Source organism: Mastigoproctus giganteus, chromosome 6 (assembly GCF_048544385.1).
Source record: "Mastigoproctus giganteus isolate SK-2022 chromosome 6, ASM4854438v1, whole genome shotgun sequence".
Taxonomy (NCBI): domain Eukaryota; kingdom Metazoa; phylum Arthropoda; class Arachnida; order Uropygi; family Thelyphonidae; genus Mastigoproctus; species Mastigoproctus giganteus.
Genome location: NC_143580.1, coordinates 5,907,010 through 5,928,013, shown reverse-complemented (window position 1 = coordinate 5,928,013; position 21,004 = coordinate 5,907,010). Strand labels below are relative to the sequence as shown.

Below are 21,004 nucleotides of genomic sequence, written 5' to 3'. Positions count from 1 at the left end.
TGGTAATATTAAGGTAAAATGGACGAAATACCATTACTACCTGACATTCGTTTATGATAACTCATGGTGTTGCTTGGAAAGAATTGATTATCGCATTTTCAATAAAATGGTCACCAACTTCGGAACACTTCATTATATTTCATGTTGTCTTATTGCTTTACCTCTGATACAGGAGATTTACAGGCATTGATCTTTCTTTTGATAAAAGATATATAGCGAAAAATTGGAAAAAATATCTTCAGATGCATAATTTCATAACTAAGATTATGAACTTTGTCCTTTTAGAATAAAAATGGTTTACTGAGAAATTATTTCGTTATCAAGCAAATAACACGCTTTCTACATATTTACAATAATAATAATAATAGTTGAATTGCAAAATTTTTGATGGACTCCTTATATTACCTCAGTATTACCACAAAGTTTAAAAAAAAAAACCCTTCAGAAATCATGGTTCTAAGGGGTTTTCTGTTTAGCGTCCTGTCCCCCTCATGTGATGCCCATGGCGTGACCTTTCCTTGTATTTCTATCCACTCATGTTCTTCATTATTTTACCATTAGTGAGGAAGGCACATTCTGAAGACGACTACGTATTTGAAAGTTAATTTTGATAAGAGCAGCACGTGGACTCACCACTGGTTCTTCAGTTATAAAATCTTTGCTCATTTTGTGGTTAGACTTGTTTTTTAACCGATGCTTCAGACAGTTTATTGCTGGACCGTGACCAGCATTAAATCTAAATGTGGTCACACATTTTCCCACGCGTAGGAACACAACCCAAGGGCAGAGTTGCGAAACCTCGTATGGCAAATTGTCCCTTTCTTGGAAAGATATTGCACCAAATTAAGAAAGTATTGCAGCGGATGGAAAAGTAAGTTCTAGCGGTCTACGAAAAGGATATTTAAAAGATGTTTGGGTAAGTCTTGTAGTGTCATCAGTTTCTGAGTTAACAAGAGTCATTTTTCAAAATTACAGAGAAGCAAATACTTTGTTGTAATTGATGTAGAATTTTAGGCACATCAGCAGCTTAGGCTATATTGCACTGTATGTACCCTGTCTGTAAACTGTGTGTGTCCTGTGGTTGGTTTGCCTGTTCGCTGGACGAAAAACCCAACCGGGAATAAAAAACCATAAAAATTCTTCGCGTTATTGACAAGATTGCAGCTCAGATCTTCCCACCGGGTGTGGGGAGGACGGTGATTATACAAACTGTGCTACTGCGAGAGCCATAGAAACAAATCTAAATCAGGGGATTAGTATAGGTTTATATTAGTACTACAAAATGATTCAAGAAATCCAATTTATAGAAAATAAGCCAAAAGACCTTTTTTAACTACTTTTATTTGGCCATCCCTTCTAGTAGTAATTTGTCCATTTCTTCTTTAAATTTTTATTCAAATAACCACCTTTTTTAAAACATCTCGTAGAAGTTTATTTCAAAATTCAATTACTCTCTCTGACCGAAAACAAATTTCAGCATATATCATATCTATCCTATCCCTTTTAAATTTAAACTCATGTCTCCTTGTGATGGCTTTCATATTCGATCTGAAAGAGATCATGAACGCCGTCAGCATTTAGTTTCAGTCCATTAAAAGCCGTAAAAAAATTCAACCTAAAAAATTCTCTTTGCAGGTTATTAGTTACCAGAAATGCTTCTCACTATGTTTGTTGCTATTCTCTGACCCATATCAAATATCTGCGGGTGCAGAGAATAGCAGCACCTAAAAGATCCACATTCTTCCTAAATGAGATTTTCATCCTGTATTCTGTACTGGAGACACTGTCTAACCATTGCCTGATAACAACGAGTCAATGACCTCCTTCAGCCGGTACTCAAAATTCATGTATATCATTGACCGATGCCTGTCTCTCCTAGAATCCAGTTCTATCCCAAGGCCACATACTATCTTAAAAGCTATAGTCCTGATTGCATCGTGTTAAAGTCTCATATACAAACCATTTCTATACTTAACGAAAGCGCCAACAGGAGTAAGAAAAATCCTATCCCAGAACGGGATTTGCATGAAGACAGTCCGAAGGTCCTAGGGCGAAGACAGATACTGACCAGTTGTCGTGCGGGGCGTCCTAGTCCTGAGGAGGTGGAAAAGTAGAAGCGACAGCAGCAGACTGGTGCCTTTTCCGCTTGAATAGAGGGATTGCAGAAGCGCACGACAACATCATCCCCGCTCACTTTCTGTTGTTTATTATTCTGAACAGTATTCTGCCAAGAATCCAATGATCAAGCTCGCTGACGAATATTTATGAAGAAGTCATATGGCAACACCATCTAGGGGTGTTGCCATATGACTTCTAAATAGAGTTTTGCTAAAAATTGTCGGAATTAATCTTGGAGTTACCCTCATACTTAATATGAGGATTATTAACTAAGAATTAACTGGTATTATATGGAGGATTATCTACATGTAATCAGTTCGCCTATTCGTTTTAAAATAATATTTCCTTAACTTGAGAGCCTCTCTAATGTATAACTCAACAATCCTTACCAGAAACATGTATAAGTTTTGTTTTCTTTTATTTCAGTTTTATCCACTTACAGTTTGCTGCTCTGCTGTTCAATTTGTTTTTCGCTGTGAGAGGGCAGGCGAATTCAGGTAGGTATATCTTACAAAGGAAATTGTGGAACATTAAAATCCACTTTAATAAGTAGATTCCCAACTAGATGCTGGTAATCCCATATGCATTTAGTTGGATCCCAACTAGATGCATATGGAAATTTTAAATCAAATTATATTTAAATACATCCACGAAGTCCAGTTTACAGGGACGAATGTGGTCAGTGAATTTTGTTTGTTTAAATTATAAATTCTGTGGAAAGTTGCAGTGACTCATTAGTTTGAGTTTGTAGAGGCATAGGATGCAAGAAAGCAAGTTTATACAGGATCAGGTGATCAGGTGGGACTGGTGGGCCAGTCCCAGTAAAACACCTACCGTCTCAAAAGAGACTCTAACCCACCTGATGTTGATCAAAGGAAGAGAAAAAAAAGAAAAGAAAAGAGAGAGGGGGGAAAAGATCCCGTGCTGCAATAAAAAAAAAAAAAGAGAGAGAGAGAGAGAGAGAGAGAAAGGGAGAACTACACTAGTGGGGGTGGGTAAAGAAATATGCTAGTGCAGAGAGCAAAGAGAAAATTAGGAAAAATAAAAATAAATTTAAAAAAAATAATAATAAAAATAATAATAAAATAATAATAATAAATGAATAAAATAAAAACAAAAATAAATAAATAATATAAAAACAAATATAATTAATTAAAAAATTTTAGATTAATAAAATAATTTTTAAGATGCTGTCTGGGGATCCCCATTCGTAGCCTGTGTTATTCTGTAGGCGGCTTTCTTGCACGTGGATACTTGCGTCGAGAGGTTTTGGAAGGCAGCCAGGTTCTGTGGTGTCTATAGCAGAATGTCCAGTAGATTTTCAGTGAGAGGGATGGTATTTGATAGGTTTTGCCTCAGGTCCTCGTAGAGAGAGAGAGAGAGAGAGAGAGAGCACACTCAAAGAGAAGGTGGAACCGATTCTCCATGGCTCGCAGTAGCAAACGTCTATGGGTATTAGGCCGAGTTGGAAGAACTTCTTGTTCAATGAGCCATGCCCAGCGACTAGGAATTATATCTCAAGAATTAGAGAGAGCCACTTCTGCGCTGACAGAGGAGGGGAAAGTCACATCCCGCAGGAATCTCCTTGTAACTGCTCCCTTGGTGGAAGTGTCCCACCTTGTCTGCCAGATGTTTATCATCTCATTATAACAGCGTGTTCTCTCTGCCTTAGGGTAAGTATCCAGGTTTAGCTCAACGTCCAATGTCTTGGTTGGAACTTTCTTGTTGATTCTAAAGGTCAGGCCACGGAAGGTTATACAGGGTGTTTCAGTTAAACGTTTCAGAACTTCTAAGAGGGGTAGGGTACATCCTGACAACTCGAAATCATATAGCAATGTGGGGTCGGAAATGCTTTCCTGGAGCGGTGTTGTACACAGAAGCACCATAAAGAAAAGAGACCGTAAGCGAGAAATCGTTTTAATAATACATGAAAAGAAGTAAAAGGTACATGGATTAAAGTAAGTGTTCGAAGTTTCTTCCACGGGCTACAATGCACGCCTCACATCTCCGACGCATGGACATCCGAACATTCTGGAATACTCCAGGCAGCGTGTCCAGACACAGCAACCGGAGGATTATGCACCTCGTATTGCTTTCGCACAGTGGTACCTTGGAAAATGTGCTACAAATCCCCTTTTTCCTGCTGAAGTGTTGTTTTCCGATGAGGCATCCTTCACAAGGGAAGGAATTTTCAACACGCATAACGACCATATCTGGGCGGTCGAGAACCCGCATGCAATACGACGTCGTGCAGCACAGATTCGATTTTCGGTCAATGTATGGGCCGGTATTATGGGAGATCACCTCATCGGACCTTACCTGTTACCGTGTCGTCTAACCGGACCTATCTACTTGATCTTTCTGCAGCAAGTATTGCCACAACTTTTGAGAGATGAACAGATTTCTGCATCGACGCAACAGACAATGTGGTTCCAACACGATGGAGCCCCTGCCCATTATAGCGGAGATGTTCGTAACTACCTGGATGTCACATTTGGTCAACAGTGGATCGGACGTGGTGGTCCCGTGCGTTGGCCTGCTCGGTCACCCGACCTATCATGTCTTGATTTTTATTTCTGGGGTCATATGAAATCGCTAGTTTATGACACCCCTGTTGACAATGCTGAGGAGCTGGTTGCAAGAATCGCAGTAGCTGCCGAAGAAATTCGAAATTCGCCTGGAGTATTCCAGAATGTTCGGATGTCCATGCGTCGGAGATGTGAGGCGTGCATTGTAGCCCGTGGAAGAAACTTCGAACACTTACTTTAATCCATGTACCTTTTGCTTCTTTTCATGTATTATTAAAACGATTTCTCACTTACGGTCTCTTTTCTTTATGGTGCTTCTGTGTACAACACCGCTTCAGGAAAGAATTTCCGACCCCACATTGCTATATGATTTCGAGTTGTCAGGATGTACCCTACCCCTCTTAGAAGTTCTGAAACGTTTAACTGAAACACCCTGTATACAGGTCCCAGCTAAGACCTGGATGGCGGCAGTGGATTCTGTCCTGCATACCCGATGGGTAGCCAGGAGCGTTGTTCGTTGTATAGAGCCTATGTGCATATCATTTTTACCAATCTAGCTCTGTGGAACCAAGCACCTGCAGCATACCAAACGATCGGAAGGAAGACGGCTTTATAGTACAGCTGAAGCAATCCCTTGGACAGGCCCCATTCGTTTCTTGTGATTCTGATGATTGAGCCTGAAAATATTTTCGCCTTGGAGCTGAGATGGATGAGATAGGGGTGAAAGCTTAATTTATGATCAAGAACCACCACTAGCACAATAATCTGTGTGACAATGGGGAGTTGTGCTCCAGAGAATTTAACTTGCGGAGGTCGCCAGAGGTCCAGCTAATTTTTAAAAAGCATCATTTTGGTCTTGCTTGGATTTATCCATAGTTTATTTAGTTCGGCCCAGGAAGAGAGATCGTCAAGGACCCGATTAGCGTTGTGGCTTTGCGAGAGCGGCCGGACACCACGATCGTGAGGTCGTCAGCAAAAGCAACAATCTTGGAACTGGCAAAGTTTCACAGTTTTCTGTGTGCAGAACTAGATCAAAGAGAGCCGCCTCACAAAATCGTCATGGAGTGAATCCATACAGTGGGAGAGCAGATTCCGTGCTTGAAAGAGAGCTGTGGCCCTAAGTGCCATTAAGTGCCAGTATTTTGTCAATTTTGTAAGTAATGGACGGTAAGAGCAGTCAGTAGGGTTTTTGTGCAGCTTCTTAATGAGTCTTAGTAGCGAGATCTTCCAGTCCACAGGAAAACATCCCTCCTGAAAAAAATTGTTGTACAGTAAGAGTATATATTCCGGCCGAAGCTTGTGGAAACGGAGGATGAAATTGTATTCGATGAGATCTAATCCTGGACATTTTTGATGTTAATATTTTGTAGAACTGCTGATAATTCTTCCTGGGTGAAAGGTTCTGTGGTTTCATCTGATTCATAACTGTTGTTTGCTGTATGAATAGCAATATGTACAGACAAGTCCTGAGCAGTGTCTTCTGGTGGAAATAGCTTATCAAAGATGAGATTGGCTGAGTCCTGCCAATTGGAAGTCTCCCAGGAGTCTGCAACCACTGTGCTGAAGATGTCAAAGGCGTAGGTTTTGTTTCGCATGATCTTGTAGACTAGGCCCCACGGATTCGTCCTACCAGATTCTCTGACAAAGTCAGATCATGTTGCCTTCTTTCTCGCTGCGATAGCCTTTGTGTATTAATTTTTCTTAGCAATGTAGTCGCTGTATAATCTTGCTGTTTCTGGGGTTGGCCAGTCACGGTGTCGCTCGTGAAATCGACGAGCTCGGTGGCCGGACCGTCTAAGCAAGGTGAGTTTGCTGAGTCCACCAAGAGCATACAGTCGGACGGAAGACTTTCTTCTTGGCAGATTTATAAGAGGCCTTCAGGACAGCTTACTGCATGATAGTAACTAATTCGTCTGCAGTGCAGACGCTGTATTGAGGTGTATCTGCGAGAGGGAAATCTGAGACAATAGATCTTTCAAAAACTTCCCAGTCAACATTTCTCATGGAAAATCTGACCAAGTCCAGCATCCTAGTTTTCATTAGGTTTATGGTTGCAGTTAATGGAGAACAGGATAACTCTGTGATCGCTAATTGTCTATTTGGCAATGACTTCCCAATTGGAGACTAGAGTGCTAAGTTTCCTTGTGGAAATGGTGAGATCAATGTTTGACTCTCCAGTGGAGCTGCTGTAAGTTGTATACTGACTAGGCTGATTGTGGATCGTTAGGTTCCTGCTGATGAAGTCCTCAACCAGCATTCCCCGGGTGCCAATAGCCGAACTGAACCAGAATGGCGATTTTGCGTTGGCATCAGTGGCTATGAGGAGTGATTCGGGGCCGAAGAAGCCCAGGGCGTACTCCAAGAAGTTAAGGAAGTAATTGATATTTGATGGGGGGGCGCAGTACAGTGATATCAGGTAGACTGTTCAGAGTATGTGAATTGGATGGACGGTGTGAACTGGTTGCAGAGTCCCTGAATGACCAAGATTAGGCACCACAATGAATGTTTTGGAATTTGCCTGCCAGGTTGAATAATGCGGGTATAACTAGAGCACCCTGTGATTATTGCAGAGAGAAGAGAATGGGTCCTAGTGACAAACGGCTCCTAAATAAACATTTATATCGACAGAGTGGCTCTTTGCAGCAAGGCTGATTTCGCCTGCCACAGTACGCGACGTGTGCCCATTGATTTGCATAATCTTTAGCTTCTAGGGTCCAGGAATAGAAGAGGAATTATTAGCATAGTAGAGAGGACTAGCAATGGAATCATCTCGAAGAGTAGAGCTGGTTGGACTAAATATTACCGGTCCTTTTCCGTACTAATTCTAACGCTCTTTGGTATTCTGGGTAGGAGATATTATATCCCTGTCTTCGCCTTTTGCTGTTTATGTAGCTAGGCTCTTCATCTCGGTGGGGGACACTCAGTATTGATATTTACGCTGCGAGGCAGTGTCTGCTACCGAGGGAGCTGTAGGAACAATTCTGGGAAGTGTGCCCATAACCAGGCAGAGGAAACATTTTGTCACCACCTTGAATGGGGGGAAGCTGTGTGCATTGCAGCTAGGAAGATTCTAGGAAGAACAGATGGAAGTATGTTCCAGAAATCAACTACCCGTTGGCTAAAGGAAAATTTCCGCACATCTGTCTACAACTGTCTTTCTTCAATTTGAATTAATGTCCCCTCAGGTGAGTAATATGAGCAAAAGGAAAAATCCCATAAGAATTGAGCTTTCTCAAACCATTCAAGGCCTTATAGACCTAAACAGATCACCTCGCAGGTGCCTAGTCTCCAGACACTTTAAGTTGCATAACTTAAGCCTTTCATCGTAAGAGCAAAGCATTGTTCCATTCACTAATCTTGTTGCCCTTCTCTACACTCGTTCCAGCAGATCTACATCCTTCGTAAAATGAGGCCATCAGACCTGTACGCAGTACTCAATGTGTGGCGTCACCACTGACCATTATACAAGGGGATAATCACCTCCTTTTCCTTACTTGAAAAATTCCTATATGTCATTGGCCATGTGCTACTCTTGCAGACCATCTGCATTGTTCAGAAAACTTTTTATCTGACTGCACCGTTACCCTCAGGTCCTTTTTATTCTCTACTGAGTGTAGTACCACACAGCTGATACATTACTCTGGAGTTACTGCTACCCATATGCAGTACTTTGCGTTTTTCAATGTTCAAGTTCAGTTGCATCTCTCAGCCCATCCCTCAACTCTTCTAGGTCTCGTTGCAGTAGCATACTGCCAGTATCGTCATTAACAATCCTGCCAACCTTCGTATCGTCTGCAAACATAGAACTAAGCCTAATATACTGTCATCAATATCATTAATAAATACAGAAAACAACAATGGTCCCAATGCCGAACCCTGGGGGACTCCACTAATAACATTAGTCCACGAAGCGCAGTGTCCATTTATTACCACTCTCCGTCTTCTCCAGCTTAACCATTCCTTTATCCTTAGCAATTTTTCCCCCAATGCCATCCTCCTATTTGTACTGCAGTCTTCCATGTACAACACTATCAGAAGCATTCCTAAGATCCAGTTAAGTATATGATATCAAAATTATCCTTTGCATTAAGTTCCTTTGTGACGACATCATAGTAACCAATCAAATTGGTCAGGAAAGACTTCCTCTTAACAATTCCATGCTCTGTCTGAATATAACTGAAATCTTGTCTAGATGATCCTGCAGTGCTTCTTTAACCAGTGCCTCCATTAATTTCCCCGGAACAGAAGTTAAACTAACAGGTCAGTAATTACCTGTGTCTCCCTTTCATCCTCCTTTGTGAATTTGGGTCACATTTGCACATCTTCAGTCCATGAGTACCTTCCGTGATTCCAAGGAAGCTTTCATAATTATGGCTAAGGGTTTGCTTACTTCCTTTGCTGCCTCCTTTAATATAACTGGATAGATCCCATCCACCCCGGGTGCCTTTCTTGTGTTTATCTTCAGCAGTTTCTCCGCCACTTTACTCCCAGTTATTACAAGATTATCAAGCTTACTGCCAGAGTTGAATACACCTCTGGCATGCCCCTTGCTGAATAACTCCTCATGTGTAAATGTAAATGCAAAACAGTCATTTAGTTTGTTAGCTACCTGAGCAGGATCATCAACAGTTGAACCATCGATATCAAGTGGATCAATGATTCGTCTCCTTCCTCTTAGAGTTTATATAAGTAAAGATATCCTTGCTGTTTTTTTTTTCTTTGCATCCTTTGCCAGAGATTTCTCATAATCTGCCTTTGCCTGCCTAATTTCCTTTGTAACTTGGTTACAGATCAACTTGTATCTATCATAGGCTTCTGTATCACATGTTAATTTGTATTTATCCCTTTCATTTTTCTTCTCTGCCATATGTCTCATTAGTTCATCTGACATCCATTTAGGCCTTAACCTTGAACAATATTTCTTAGTTGGCATGAAAAGCCTAGTAGCTTTCAAGATTAATTCTGTAAAATACTTTCATTTTCTATTTCGTAAACTATATTGATTTCATTTATCTACGAGAACCGAAACTCTCTGGGTTAGGCTCTGCCGATGACTGGCGATATAATTCTTCAAACAGTGCTCTTTTTGGACAATCTCAGGCAGAAGGAATAGGGGTTCCGCTGTGAGTTACACCAGGTTTTCACTCCGCACTATATCGAAAAGGACCACACCCATACACATCTATAGAAAAGTACACAGTGCAGACATGACCACTATCTTTAATAGAGTCATTTGAATTTCAATTTGAATTTGACCATATATGGCCATCTGTGAGTATAAACAGAAAATGTGGTTACTTTATTGATACGCTTTTCGTTGTTCACTGCAGAGTGTGGTGTCAGACCTATTATACCGATTGATGCGAGGAGCACAAAGACAAGTTCGGGAGATTATGGGATTGTGGGAGGTACAGAAGCCGCACCAAAATCGTGGCCTTGGGTGGTAAGTATTGACTAAAGTCTGAGACATTCTTGCGTCAAATTTTCATAATTATAATTATAATAAAAATAAAGTTTTAAGTAAATGATGAAAACAAGGACTTCAAATGTAATTCTATCTTAAATTCAATATTAACTTGATAATTAAATTGCATAAATGTAAGTTAAAGAGGTCAATTTAAATCTTCTCTTGTTTAATCATGACGTTTTGGAGTCAATCTTGCTTTCAGGGCATCTGTTTGTTTTCCACAACAGCTTTCAGGTAATTCTCGACATCACGAGAGGAATCCCACATGGAAGTTTGCTTTCAGCGATCCTTATTGTAGCAGTTTTGCAGCCTTTCTTAGTCTACAGCTCAAATAATACTCATCGGAACCAGAAAAAAAACCCTCCAAGCTTCTAGGAAGATACTGAGACCAGAAGAGTTCTTGAAACAATGAGGGCTTCAACCGAAACCTTCAAAATCTGCTCAAATAATCAAAAAGGGAGTTGAAAAAGGATATTCAAATCTTTGTAAGGGGCGAAAGGTTGCAGAGGGTGAAGCCCCTCAAGCGGGACAAAGGGCTCACATTACAACCTCACTTTGAAGAGATAAGAAAGAAAACGTACACAGGGTTGTGGACTGTACAACAGCAGCTAGTGGGAGTGCGTAATCCGGCTCTGATCCGATACCGCTTTACTCTTCTGAAATTTGATCCTCTGCTTCTGCCTCCTACCAAAACGAATACCTCGCATTAGAACAGTGGTTACTAAGATGAGTGGACAGGATGGTTGGCAACCCTCTTACCATTTCCAGATCCATCCCCCAAGGAAATCGGGGCACCACTTCTAGAAAATCTAGGCTCCAGCAAATCTGGGAACCACCCCCGAAAAAAACCCAGAAACTGGAGTGTTTTCGTCCAGCAAAACAGGTAACACAGGACCAGAGAACACACAATTTACAGGCACAATACATACACTGTGTTTGTTTGTTGTTTGTTATTTGGTTTTTAGGAGCATTAGCAACTAAGGCCATATTGCTCAGGGATATGCGGTGGTCATTCACTGACCTTTCCGACATACATGCATACATACACTGTGCTGCCACTTTATTAGGTACACCTACCTAGTAGCGTGTTGAGCCTTCAACACGCTACTAGGTAGCGTGTTGAGCCTTCAAACAGCCTGAATTCGTCTAGGCATGGATTAAACAAGATGCTGAAAACGTTCTGCAGGAATGGAGTACAGTGCAGACGTGAGTGTGTCACACAGTTCACTGAGATTCGACGGAGGTGTAGGCCTGCAGCGAATAGCCCTTTCCAGCTCATCCCAAAGATATTCAGTAGGATCGAGATCCAGGGACTGAATGGGCCATTGCAGCAAAGAAAAGTCATTGTCATGTTCCTGGAACCATTCCATAGTGAATTGGGGACTTGTTCACTGGCCCATTATCCTGCCGGAAGTAACCATCTGACTGAGGATAAACTGTCAACATGAACGAATGCACTTGGTCAGCAATGATGTTTATGTACGATGTGGCATTCAGACATGAATCTATGGGTATCAATTAACGGAACGTCTGCCAAGGAAACATTCCCCACACCAGAACACTGCCCCCACCACCTTGTACAGTAGTCGTCAGACATGACGGGTCCATGGATTCTGAGCGTTCCATCAACGCGATGCACCAGGAACTTCGACTCGCCAGACCAAGCAACTGTTTTTCAACCCTCGATATTCCAGGTCTGGTGTTGCTGTGCCCACAGGAGGCCTGCTCTCTTGTTCTTCATGTCGAATGACCACAACTGCGGTCATGTGACTTGCAACGTTGTGGGACAAACCATTTGTGTTCACAGCAGGGGTGTACCAAAGAAAGTGGCAGTATAGTAAGGAAAATCAGGAACTAAGAGAACAAAACATGAAACTAATTGCCAGTCAGAAAGTAATGGATAAGAAACTGGACACGGTCCTAGCACAGCTACAAGATATTAACAGACGAGATAACCAGACACCTGAACACTTACGAGCTGGCACTGCTACCTATCCTAAAGAAGTATAGAATGAGCATGATGCTCGCCTCAGGACTACCTTCCCAGGTGAAGCAAAAACAGTATTGCTCGAAGGTGATCCCTGCAGAGAACAGACACGCCCTGAAATTATGGAAAGTACAAAAAACTACTTCCCGAACGTTACAAATCCAGACTGCAGAACAGAAAACAGAGCAGAGACAACTTTCGCTAGCACTGCGTTACCAGCAAACCAACCCTGCATAGATATGAATCACTGCCCCAACATAGAACCATATGCACCGAAACAACCTACCAACCCACAGATGGTCACTCTCCTAAAAATTGACTTACCAAAATACCTCGTGCCTACACTCAAGCATACCTTGTGACACCAATGAAAAACCCACTTATGCCAATATTGTCTCCCTTACAACAATCGCAACCTAAATCCCCTTTGGAAGTAACATTAATGGCCAATGATCCAACTTCTCACCAATATAGCTCTGTAAATAGAACGATTACCCAGAGGGCTAGTCTCATTCAAGGAACAACCCCAGCATGGCCCAACAAAGCCATATTGTAGACCAATCCAACATATTGGAGACAATATACAATATAACATCTATCCAAACAAAATCTAAAATCTTCATATCGAGACTCGGGCCTTCAACAACCGGTGCCAATATATCTAAGTTCTTTGAGGAGCAAATAGGGATCAAGGTCGCTGTGAAACCTTTGAAAACAAGATATCCCTCCTATGCTTCATTCATTATTACTTGTGACAAACATGATGAACTAAAAGTACTGGACTCTAGCACCTGGCCAACGGGAACTCTAATAAAAATGTACAAAGAACGGACCTCTTCCTCGCCCTACCGCACGAGATCGAATACAACAAAGGGACAGCAACCAATGTCAACCCCATGCCAACTTGTCCTAATACTTCCCCTTAAATTCTTCTACCAAAACGTACGCAGTAACAGCAATAAACTACATCCTCTATAAACACGTTACTATCCGAATATCAGTTCATCTGCTTGACCGAAACCTGGTTATCTCACGGAAGGCAACTGGATGTAATAGGCCATCCTCTCGATTATCTCAGCCTCCATAACTCCAGGGATAACAGACGTGGAGGAGGTGTTGCACTGCTCTATTCATCTAGTTTTAAACAACTGAGATTTCAAGTGACCAAATCAGATAACTTCGAAGCCTTACGTGCCACATTTAGAAACGATGCCATACTACTACTACACATTTGTCTGGTGTACCTACCCCCGATCATACAAAAGATTCCCGGAGTGAACTACAAGCATGGATAGCAGCCAACCTAGCCTCCAATACTCCAACCTTCATTATAGGCGATTTTAACATGCCTACGCCTAGACATGATGAAGCCACTGAAGATCTCAAAACAGTTATTGGTACATTTGGCTTAGTTCATCAAACCACACCTCCTACCAGGTGAAACCAGACACTGGATCAGTTATTCTACAATCTTCCGCATCTTAATCTGACTACTGAACATTACAGCTTCCCTTCTGATCACTCTCCCATCACGTTTGAGTTCAACGTTACTAACGACTCAAACGCTGGCGAAGCCTTCGGGAATGAAGTGCTGACCAAAACAGTGTACTCTATCAAATACTTAAACCTAGAGATCATCTTGGCACGTCTCACAGAAATAAAAAAGCCCATTAAAGTTCCTCGCGTCATCGACGGGATTCGAACCCAGGCCCGTCGATGACGCGAGGAACTTTAATGGCTTTTTTCACTCCGTGGCTGAGTTAGTCGGTCTCAGGCGTAGATAGCAAGGTTTTTCTCCGCAGTAACTGGGGTTTTTTTCGTCCAGCAAAACAGGCAAATCGACCATAGAACATACGCAATTTACAGACACAAATACGGGTTAATGTATTTAATTACGGGCAACCCTAAAATAATAATTTGGAAATAACAGAAATAAGCTGGAAAGATCTACAGCAAGAACGAATGGACATCACAATATGTAGCCTTGCTAACCAGCTAGTTGAAATTGCCACCCAAGAATCATCCAAGCAAATAAAATTATCTGACAGATGCAATGCATGGTTCAATGCTGAAGTCAGAGAAGCATTCAAGAGGAAACAAAAAACTTTCAGAAAATGGAAAAAATTTCAATACTCAGCTGACTACAAGATGGACAAGAAAGAGCGGGCAACCTTCCTTAAATACAAAAGAAAAGCAATCCGGCAGCTGGTACTCAACAGAATAAATCACTCCAAACGTATTGCATCCAAATGCAACAAAGTTTTCCATATGGAAGAGAAGGTATTTCAGGAATGGGTATCTTTGACACGAGGTGCCATCTAACCCAAAAACCCCAAATCTGGGCGATTTCCTCATACACTCCAGGCAGCCTCTTTCAACTATATCTCTAACAAAGCAAAACCTTATAAATACCATCAATCGACTTCCCAATAAAACTACAATTGGTCCTGACGGTTTTCCTCTATTCATGGTTAAAGTGTGCAGTGCCTTCATTGTGGAGCCCCTTCTGTCAATCTTTAATCAGATATTAAATTCCGGATCAATCCCGACAATATGGAATCACTACAGGGTACAACCCATTTCCAAAAGAAGAAACCCTAAGGAACCTAAGGACTTCAGACCGATCTCGGTGGGCTGCACTCTATTAAAAGTGTTTGAGAAAACTATCTTATCAGCACTGATCGAACAATGCTTCTCTCATAGAGCCAAACATCTGCATTACTAGACACCCTGTTTAAAATTCAAACTGCTCTCAACAGTAAATCTCAGCTGGACGTCATTTTCCTTGATATTTCATCTGCTTATGATAAGCTCTCAATTCCCGCTCTCATCTACATCCTGGAAAAATACTTTGGCATTACAGGAAGCCTGTTAAAAGCCATCAACCTCATCCTTACGCCAAGACAACTGATCATCAGCCATAAATCCTTCCAACAGGTGTGCATTATAACGAGAGGAGTACCACAGGGAGGTGTGCTGTCCTGTGTACTGTTCGTCGCTGCCCTTGAACCCTTACTGGCAAGGTACACTGATTTCTCATCATATGTAGATGATCTCAAATTAACGAGCCGCCGTCCTGATCAACAGCCTCGTAACCTATCTACTGCAGATAGGTCTGGAGCTAAACATATCTAAATCAGCCCAAATCACATTTACAAAAAAGAGAATCAAAAATGACATCACAACGGAGTGCAGATAAGGAAAGTGAATTCTCACACCGACCTGGGCTTGACTTGGGACGAGGGCCTCACTTTTCAAAAGCATTCTTCGACCATGAAAACTAAGACTTTCTCGGCGATGTGGGCAATTCGACAAGAGCTGATGGGGTTACTCCACGTAGATGTAGTCGGAGGATACGTCCAGCGGTGCCTACAACCCATTGTGATCACGTGTAGGCATCACCAATCTGGTCTTCTGCACCGACCTCGTACATAAACAGATTCCTGTCAGTCGAGTAGTGGGTAATGCGATGGATGTACAGAGTCACGGCCAGCGCATTCACCATCTGACCAAAGGGCTGTTTTATATGCCAACCAACTTAAATATCACTCCCTGGATAGTTCAAATTGCATCCAGGAATATTCTTCTTCTGTCTCAGATGCTAACTGGTGTGATTGACGCCCCCCCCAGTCTTCACGAAGTTATCGCTACTCCACGTGCTGGACGCAGTAATGAAGCTTACAGCTTGCTTGAACTATAGAAGTATAAAGAAGAAGCTTGAATAGGAAGTAATGACCAAAATATAAAATAGCTGTTGGACCTCTACCTTTAAATGGTACTGTGAATAATTTCCTCTTCTAGAGTTGTCGATAATTACATTCTGTAAATAATACTGTAAATGATTCCCACTTCTGTAAATATTTTAAACATGATTTGTAAATATTGCATTGTAAAAATTGCCATTCTTGCATTTTTGTACACCCTTCTAGCCGGTTGGCTGTGTAAAAGGGGCGAAAGCAATCACTTGCTATAATAATAAACGGATTTAATAATAAGAATAATTTGCATCGGTCTTTACTGATGAAAGACCCTTCAAGGTGAGAAGAGGCTGAGCGATTGAAGCTGAGCCATATGAAATTAGTGATCTCGAAATTACAAATGACTGTTTATTAGAAAAACGTTCGAGCATAAACGCAAGTATGACTTCCGACGTTGATAGCATATCCAGTAACTTTGAGGAAGGCTGCCACGGAGTGTATTGAACCATTGAAGTTTATTATGAGTTTCCTTTGGACTCTGGAGAGAGAGAGACAGAGAGAGAGAAAGATTCCTATGGATTGTTGAAGTCCCAATGTGTTACCAATAGGTAAAGGCGGTTGTAAGAGAGAGGTTAGTGACTACAGACTGGTTAGTCTGACTTCAGTGCTTAGGAAAATTTTTGAGTGATCATTAAGATTGCAATCCAGGGACAATTAAATAGATATGGCGTTCTGAATAACCACAACATGGTTTTTGTTAAGGGAAATTCATGTTTATCTAACCTACTAAATGATTTTTACAGTTACTGATGAGCAGAATATAGAGAACAATTTCCACTTAGTTTATTCGGATTTTGCAAAGCATTTGACTCAAGGAATTTTGCTGCATATGTATAAGACCTCTCATTTTCTCATAAAAGGTTACTGTATAAGTTGGAAATTCATGTAAAAATTCTAATATGGAGAGCTTGAGTGGCTCCAGAACAGAAAGCAGAAGGTAGAGGACTGTGATTATTGGACATTCTTTAGATTGGTGTAAAGTGGAGTCTTCCAAGAATCGGTTCTTGGGCCACTGTTGTTTCTGATTTTCATAAACGACATCGACAAAGGAATAGAAGGCATGATGTCAAAATTTACATACGAAACAAAGATTAGTGGAGTCGTTAATTATCAATACAAAGCAGCGTTCCTTCAGGATGACATGAGCTGGCTCCAAGGATGGTCAGTAAAGTGGCTGCTATGTTTTAGTGCAGCAAAATGTAAAGTTTTACACTTGAGAATTAGTAAGCCCAAAATAAATTAAACATTTGATGGGATTTAATTCAAAACAATAGAAGAAGAAAGGGATCTGTGATTTAAGAAACGGGCAGATATGAAGTTTTCTGAGCTCTGTAAACAGGCAGCTAGCAATGCTCATGGTGTCTAAGGTGTTCTAAGGTTCGATAAGTCGAGTATTTATCGAGCATTATCCTGTAGAGGATAAGGCAATTGTAAGACCACATTTGGAATACTGTGTCCAAGTATGGAGACCTCACCTAAAAAAAAGACATTGCGCTGGTTGAAAGAGTCCAAAGATGGAAACTGAAATGGTGAGATTGGCAAAATGTCGACCATATGAGGGAAGACTTCTGTTATACAGGCTACATAGCTTAACAGCCAGGCACCCAAAAGGCACCTGATTGTGGTTTATGTTTATAAGGCACTGAAAAGGGGTTAGTAAAATTAATAAAGGCGGATTTTTCACCTTTATAAAGAATTCCAGAACTAGGGGCCATAAATTCAAATTACAGAGGAAGAGGTGTAGACTAGATTGTAAGAAATTTTCTTTTAGCCAAATTGACAGCCTCAACTGGATAATTACCTATGTAGGGAGGGAAGAAAATAATTATAATTTGTATTTTTTTATCTACTTCTTATTTTTATTATTATTTTTTGTTTCGTTTTTAAATCTTAATTATCTGTGGGATATATTTCCCACCAATATCTTAGAAATATTCAACAAATTAAACCTCCATCCGGATAAATTCTGCGAAGGCAACTTTTACAGAAAGTTATAGAGAACTGTTTCTCTATAAGTAAACGAATGTTATCTGCAGATGAATCTGGAAAGATTCATCTGCTGATAACATTCATTCATTAATGAGCTGAATTAATGAATTAATGAATAAGCATTAATGATTCATTCATTAATGAGCTGAAGGTGGATGAATCTGGAAAGATTCATCCACCTTCAGCTAATTAATGAATGAGATTAGAGGCTACCAGAAAGGCTAATGGTTTTAGCACACTATTAGTTTTCCTCTAAATAAAGGGTTTTTTTGTGCATATGCAGTCCGCACACCTACAAAGATAACTTTAATATTTGGTCCGCGTATTAATCTTAGGGTAGCGTACAGTCCCATTTAAGAAAAATGTAAACCCTTCCCTTCACCTGTAATGACTGTTTTTTCCTTGGATACTTTCATAACCTCTAGTCTTAGACCAACGTTATTTGCATTTCTTTGCAGGTACAATTACTGACTACCGGACAGAGACGTCCATCGTGTGAAGGATCCTTAATTAGTTCGAGATATGTACTAACAGCTGCCGCCTGCGTCCACCCAATTAGAAAGTAAGTTGAATTTTCAAGATGGTGAAATTTTGTGTAATGAAACAGATGCCATGAGTTACCACGTGCTCTTCTTCTTTGTAGTATCACAAAGTTCACAGTGCAAGTGGGAGGTCATGGCAAAGAAGAAGGATCCACTTACAGCGTGCAGTCAATTAAAATTCACGAAGATTACCATCCGAGGAATGCGGAAAATGACATAGCTGTAATAGAGCTGGACAAACACGTAAATGAATTCACCCCAGTTTGTCTTCCATCAGCGGATCAGACAGAACAGGATTTTATTGGGAAAATAGCTACTGTTGTTGGGTTAGATGGTGTCAGTAAGTATTATCGTCTTAGATTCCTTGTTCAGATAATGAAACATTTATTCTATTCCTGGTGACTGAGAATTTATATTTTTACAGCGGGTAGAAAAGAGGCTGCGGTTCTCCACGAGCTCCTACTTCCAGTCCGTGATAAGGAAAGTTGCAAGTCGTTGTTGTCGAACCTCCCACCTGGTAGTAACCATGACGGAATATTGTGTGCAGGAGGTCTGCCAGAAGGAGGCAAAGATGCGTGCACCGTACGTGCTCATGCATTTAATTTTAAAATGAATTCTATTATTTATTCAGAATGCGTACTGTCCTACCAAACATCACGGAGTAATTTTATTTAAAGACATAAATATTGAAATATGTTCACTGTAATGACCGCTTCGATGCTTCTTGGAAGACGTTCTACAAGTATTTTTTAGAAAGTAAGAGGTATTCTACCCCTCTTAACGAGGGGGTTTGTAAGATTTGTGGCCTGAGGATGAAAGGGTAGCGGTACAGCGTTAAAAATGTTTACTTAATATAAAGTAGTAATCCAGCAAGTTTCATTGTCTCAATATCGTTTTGCAATTACAGGTCCCAAAGTTGAGTGAATGAAGAAAGACGAACAAAATAAGTTAACCTGCACTCATCCAATATTTAGGGAAACAGGGACTAAACCAGAGGCGAATTCAGCAGGATATGGTTAGAACATTGGGGGAGGATGCCCTTCCTATTCCATAGTTTAAAAGTGGACATCAGAATTTAAACGAGGGAGGGAAGGAGGGTACGGAAGATGATTCACGATGTGGAAGACCTTCAACGTCCATCACTCCATAAGATGTTGCCAGTGTGCATGATTTAGTGGGTTTGGTTGGCGATGTACCGACGATTGACATGTCGGTACATCGCCAATGTCTTGGACATCTCATCTAAACTTGTGTACCACATAATAACGGAGGATTCTCGCTATGAAAAAGGTGTGATCACAATGGGTCCCAAAGTTGTTGATAGAAGATTAAAGACACACAACAATTGTCAAGTTAAGTGAGCGTTTACGTCATTTTCAAGCAGATCCAACAATTTTCCTTGCAAAGTTTGTAACCATGGACGAGATGTGGGTCTATCATTTTTAGCCAGAGACAAAGGAGCAGAGAAAGGTAGACTCTTTCCGCTGGAGTCGATTCATTCTAATGTTGCTAGTGGTTACGTTCAGTATTTTTCTTGCCTGAATTTCCCTTGTGCTCACAGTTAGCTGGGACTGCCATTTCTTCAACACTTTGCCAATTGTGAACTTTGCAAAGTTCAATTCCTGAGTATGTAAACACATTTTCCCCACATGACATCTAGTAATCATTCCTCTCTAAAACTCTGTTAACATTTCCCATGTGCTCATCGTTCGACATGTGCTTTTGAAGTGAATTCTCGCTAACCATTAATAACCTGAATATGTCATAATATTTCTTTGCCACACAGTTTCTCCAATCAGAGGGGTATCTCCTGACCTTTGGTAGGACAGTACGCACAGAAGTATTGCTGACAGGAAGTGTCCAGCTAGCATCCACAATATTTAGAGCTAGATTACAAAGGTGGAGTTATAGATGGTTAAGATAAATCATTTTAATAAATTATGTGCTGGGAAATTGGAAAAAATTAATAAAACTTGAGCCACTGCACATCAATCGATGAAAATATTTTTCTCATTTCAGGGAGCTAGTGGATCCCCCCTAATGCTGAGTGACAAAGAGGGGAAGCACTGGTCCATAATTGGGATAGTGACTTTCGGCAAAGGCTGCGGATTACCTGACGTACCGGGTGGATATGCCAATGTAGCTTATTACCTCGATTGGGTGCTGAAGAACTCTGAAATTGCGAAAACTGCAAAGTGACTGAGAAACCTGCAAACTTCCAGAAATTTTTTCACTGTCCAATGCTTGTTAGAAAAATATACTGTTGCACTCTTTTATGGTTCATTTGCATAATTAAATGGACTACTTTCACTAAATATATATCGTTATTAAATATTTAATTATAACCACTCTGTTTGATTTGCCACCTGAAAGCAAATCGGAGACCTTTTCAAGTCGAAGTGATTCACCCTTATTGAGGTAAAATTCTTGGGACAATTTGATGTAAAAATAAATAATTATATTCACAACAAAGATTCCAATTTGTTCATTGAATCAATACATTAAAAAAACATTACATTTCGTCATTTTGTAGTTTAAGAGGTTGGTTTCGAGATTTAATACTTCCAGTTGATATTTAAGCATATTGTAATTAGACATTCCAGTTTCGTGTAGTG

General features: G+C 40.7%; 1 protein-coding gene across 1 annotated transcript; it reads left to right on the top strand.

Moving 5' to 3' along the window:
• Window positions 1-803: 803 nt before the first annotated feature.
• Window positions 804-20,637, top strand: LOC150083860 (clotting factor B-like). The gene is made up of 7 exons (XM_090374903.1): window positions 804-916; window positions 2,545-2,615; window positions 9,977-10,089; window positions 18,306-18,409; window positions 18,491-18,729; window positions 18,814-18,971; window positions 20,409-20,637. The coding sequence occupies exons 1-7, from the start codon at window positions 909-911 to the stop codon at window positions 20,586-20,588; spliced, it is 873 nt and encodes a 290-aa protein (XP_090231029.1). The 5' UTR covers window positions 804-908; the 3' UTR covers window positions 20,589-20,637.
• Window positions 20,638-21,004: the final 367 nt, after the last annotated feature.

What these genes read in the sequence shown, in the direction of transcription:
- LOC150083860 (XM_090374903.1), top strand. An exon ending in GAGAGGGCAGGCGAATTCAG is followed by an intron (nt 2,616 to 9,976) that starts GTAGGTATATCT and finishes TGTTCACTGCAG; the next exon opens with AGTGTGGTGTCAGACCTATT. An exon ending in TGTTGGGTTAGATGGTGTCA is followed by an intron (nt 18,730 to 18,813) that starts GTAAGTATTATC and finishes ATATTTTTACAG; the next exon opens with CGGGTAGAAAAGAGGCTGCG.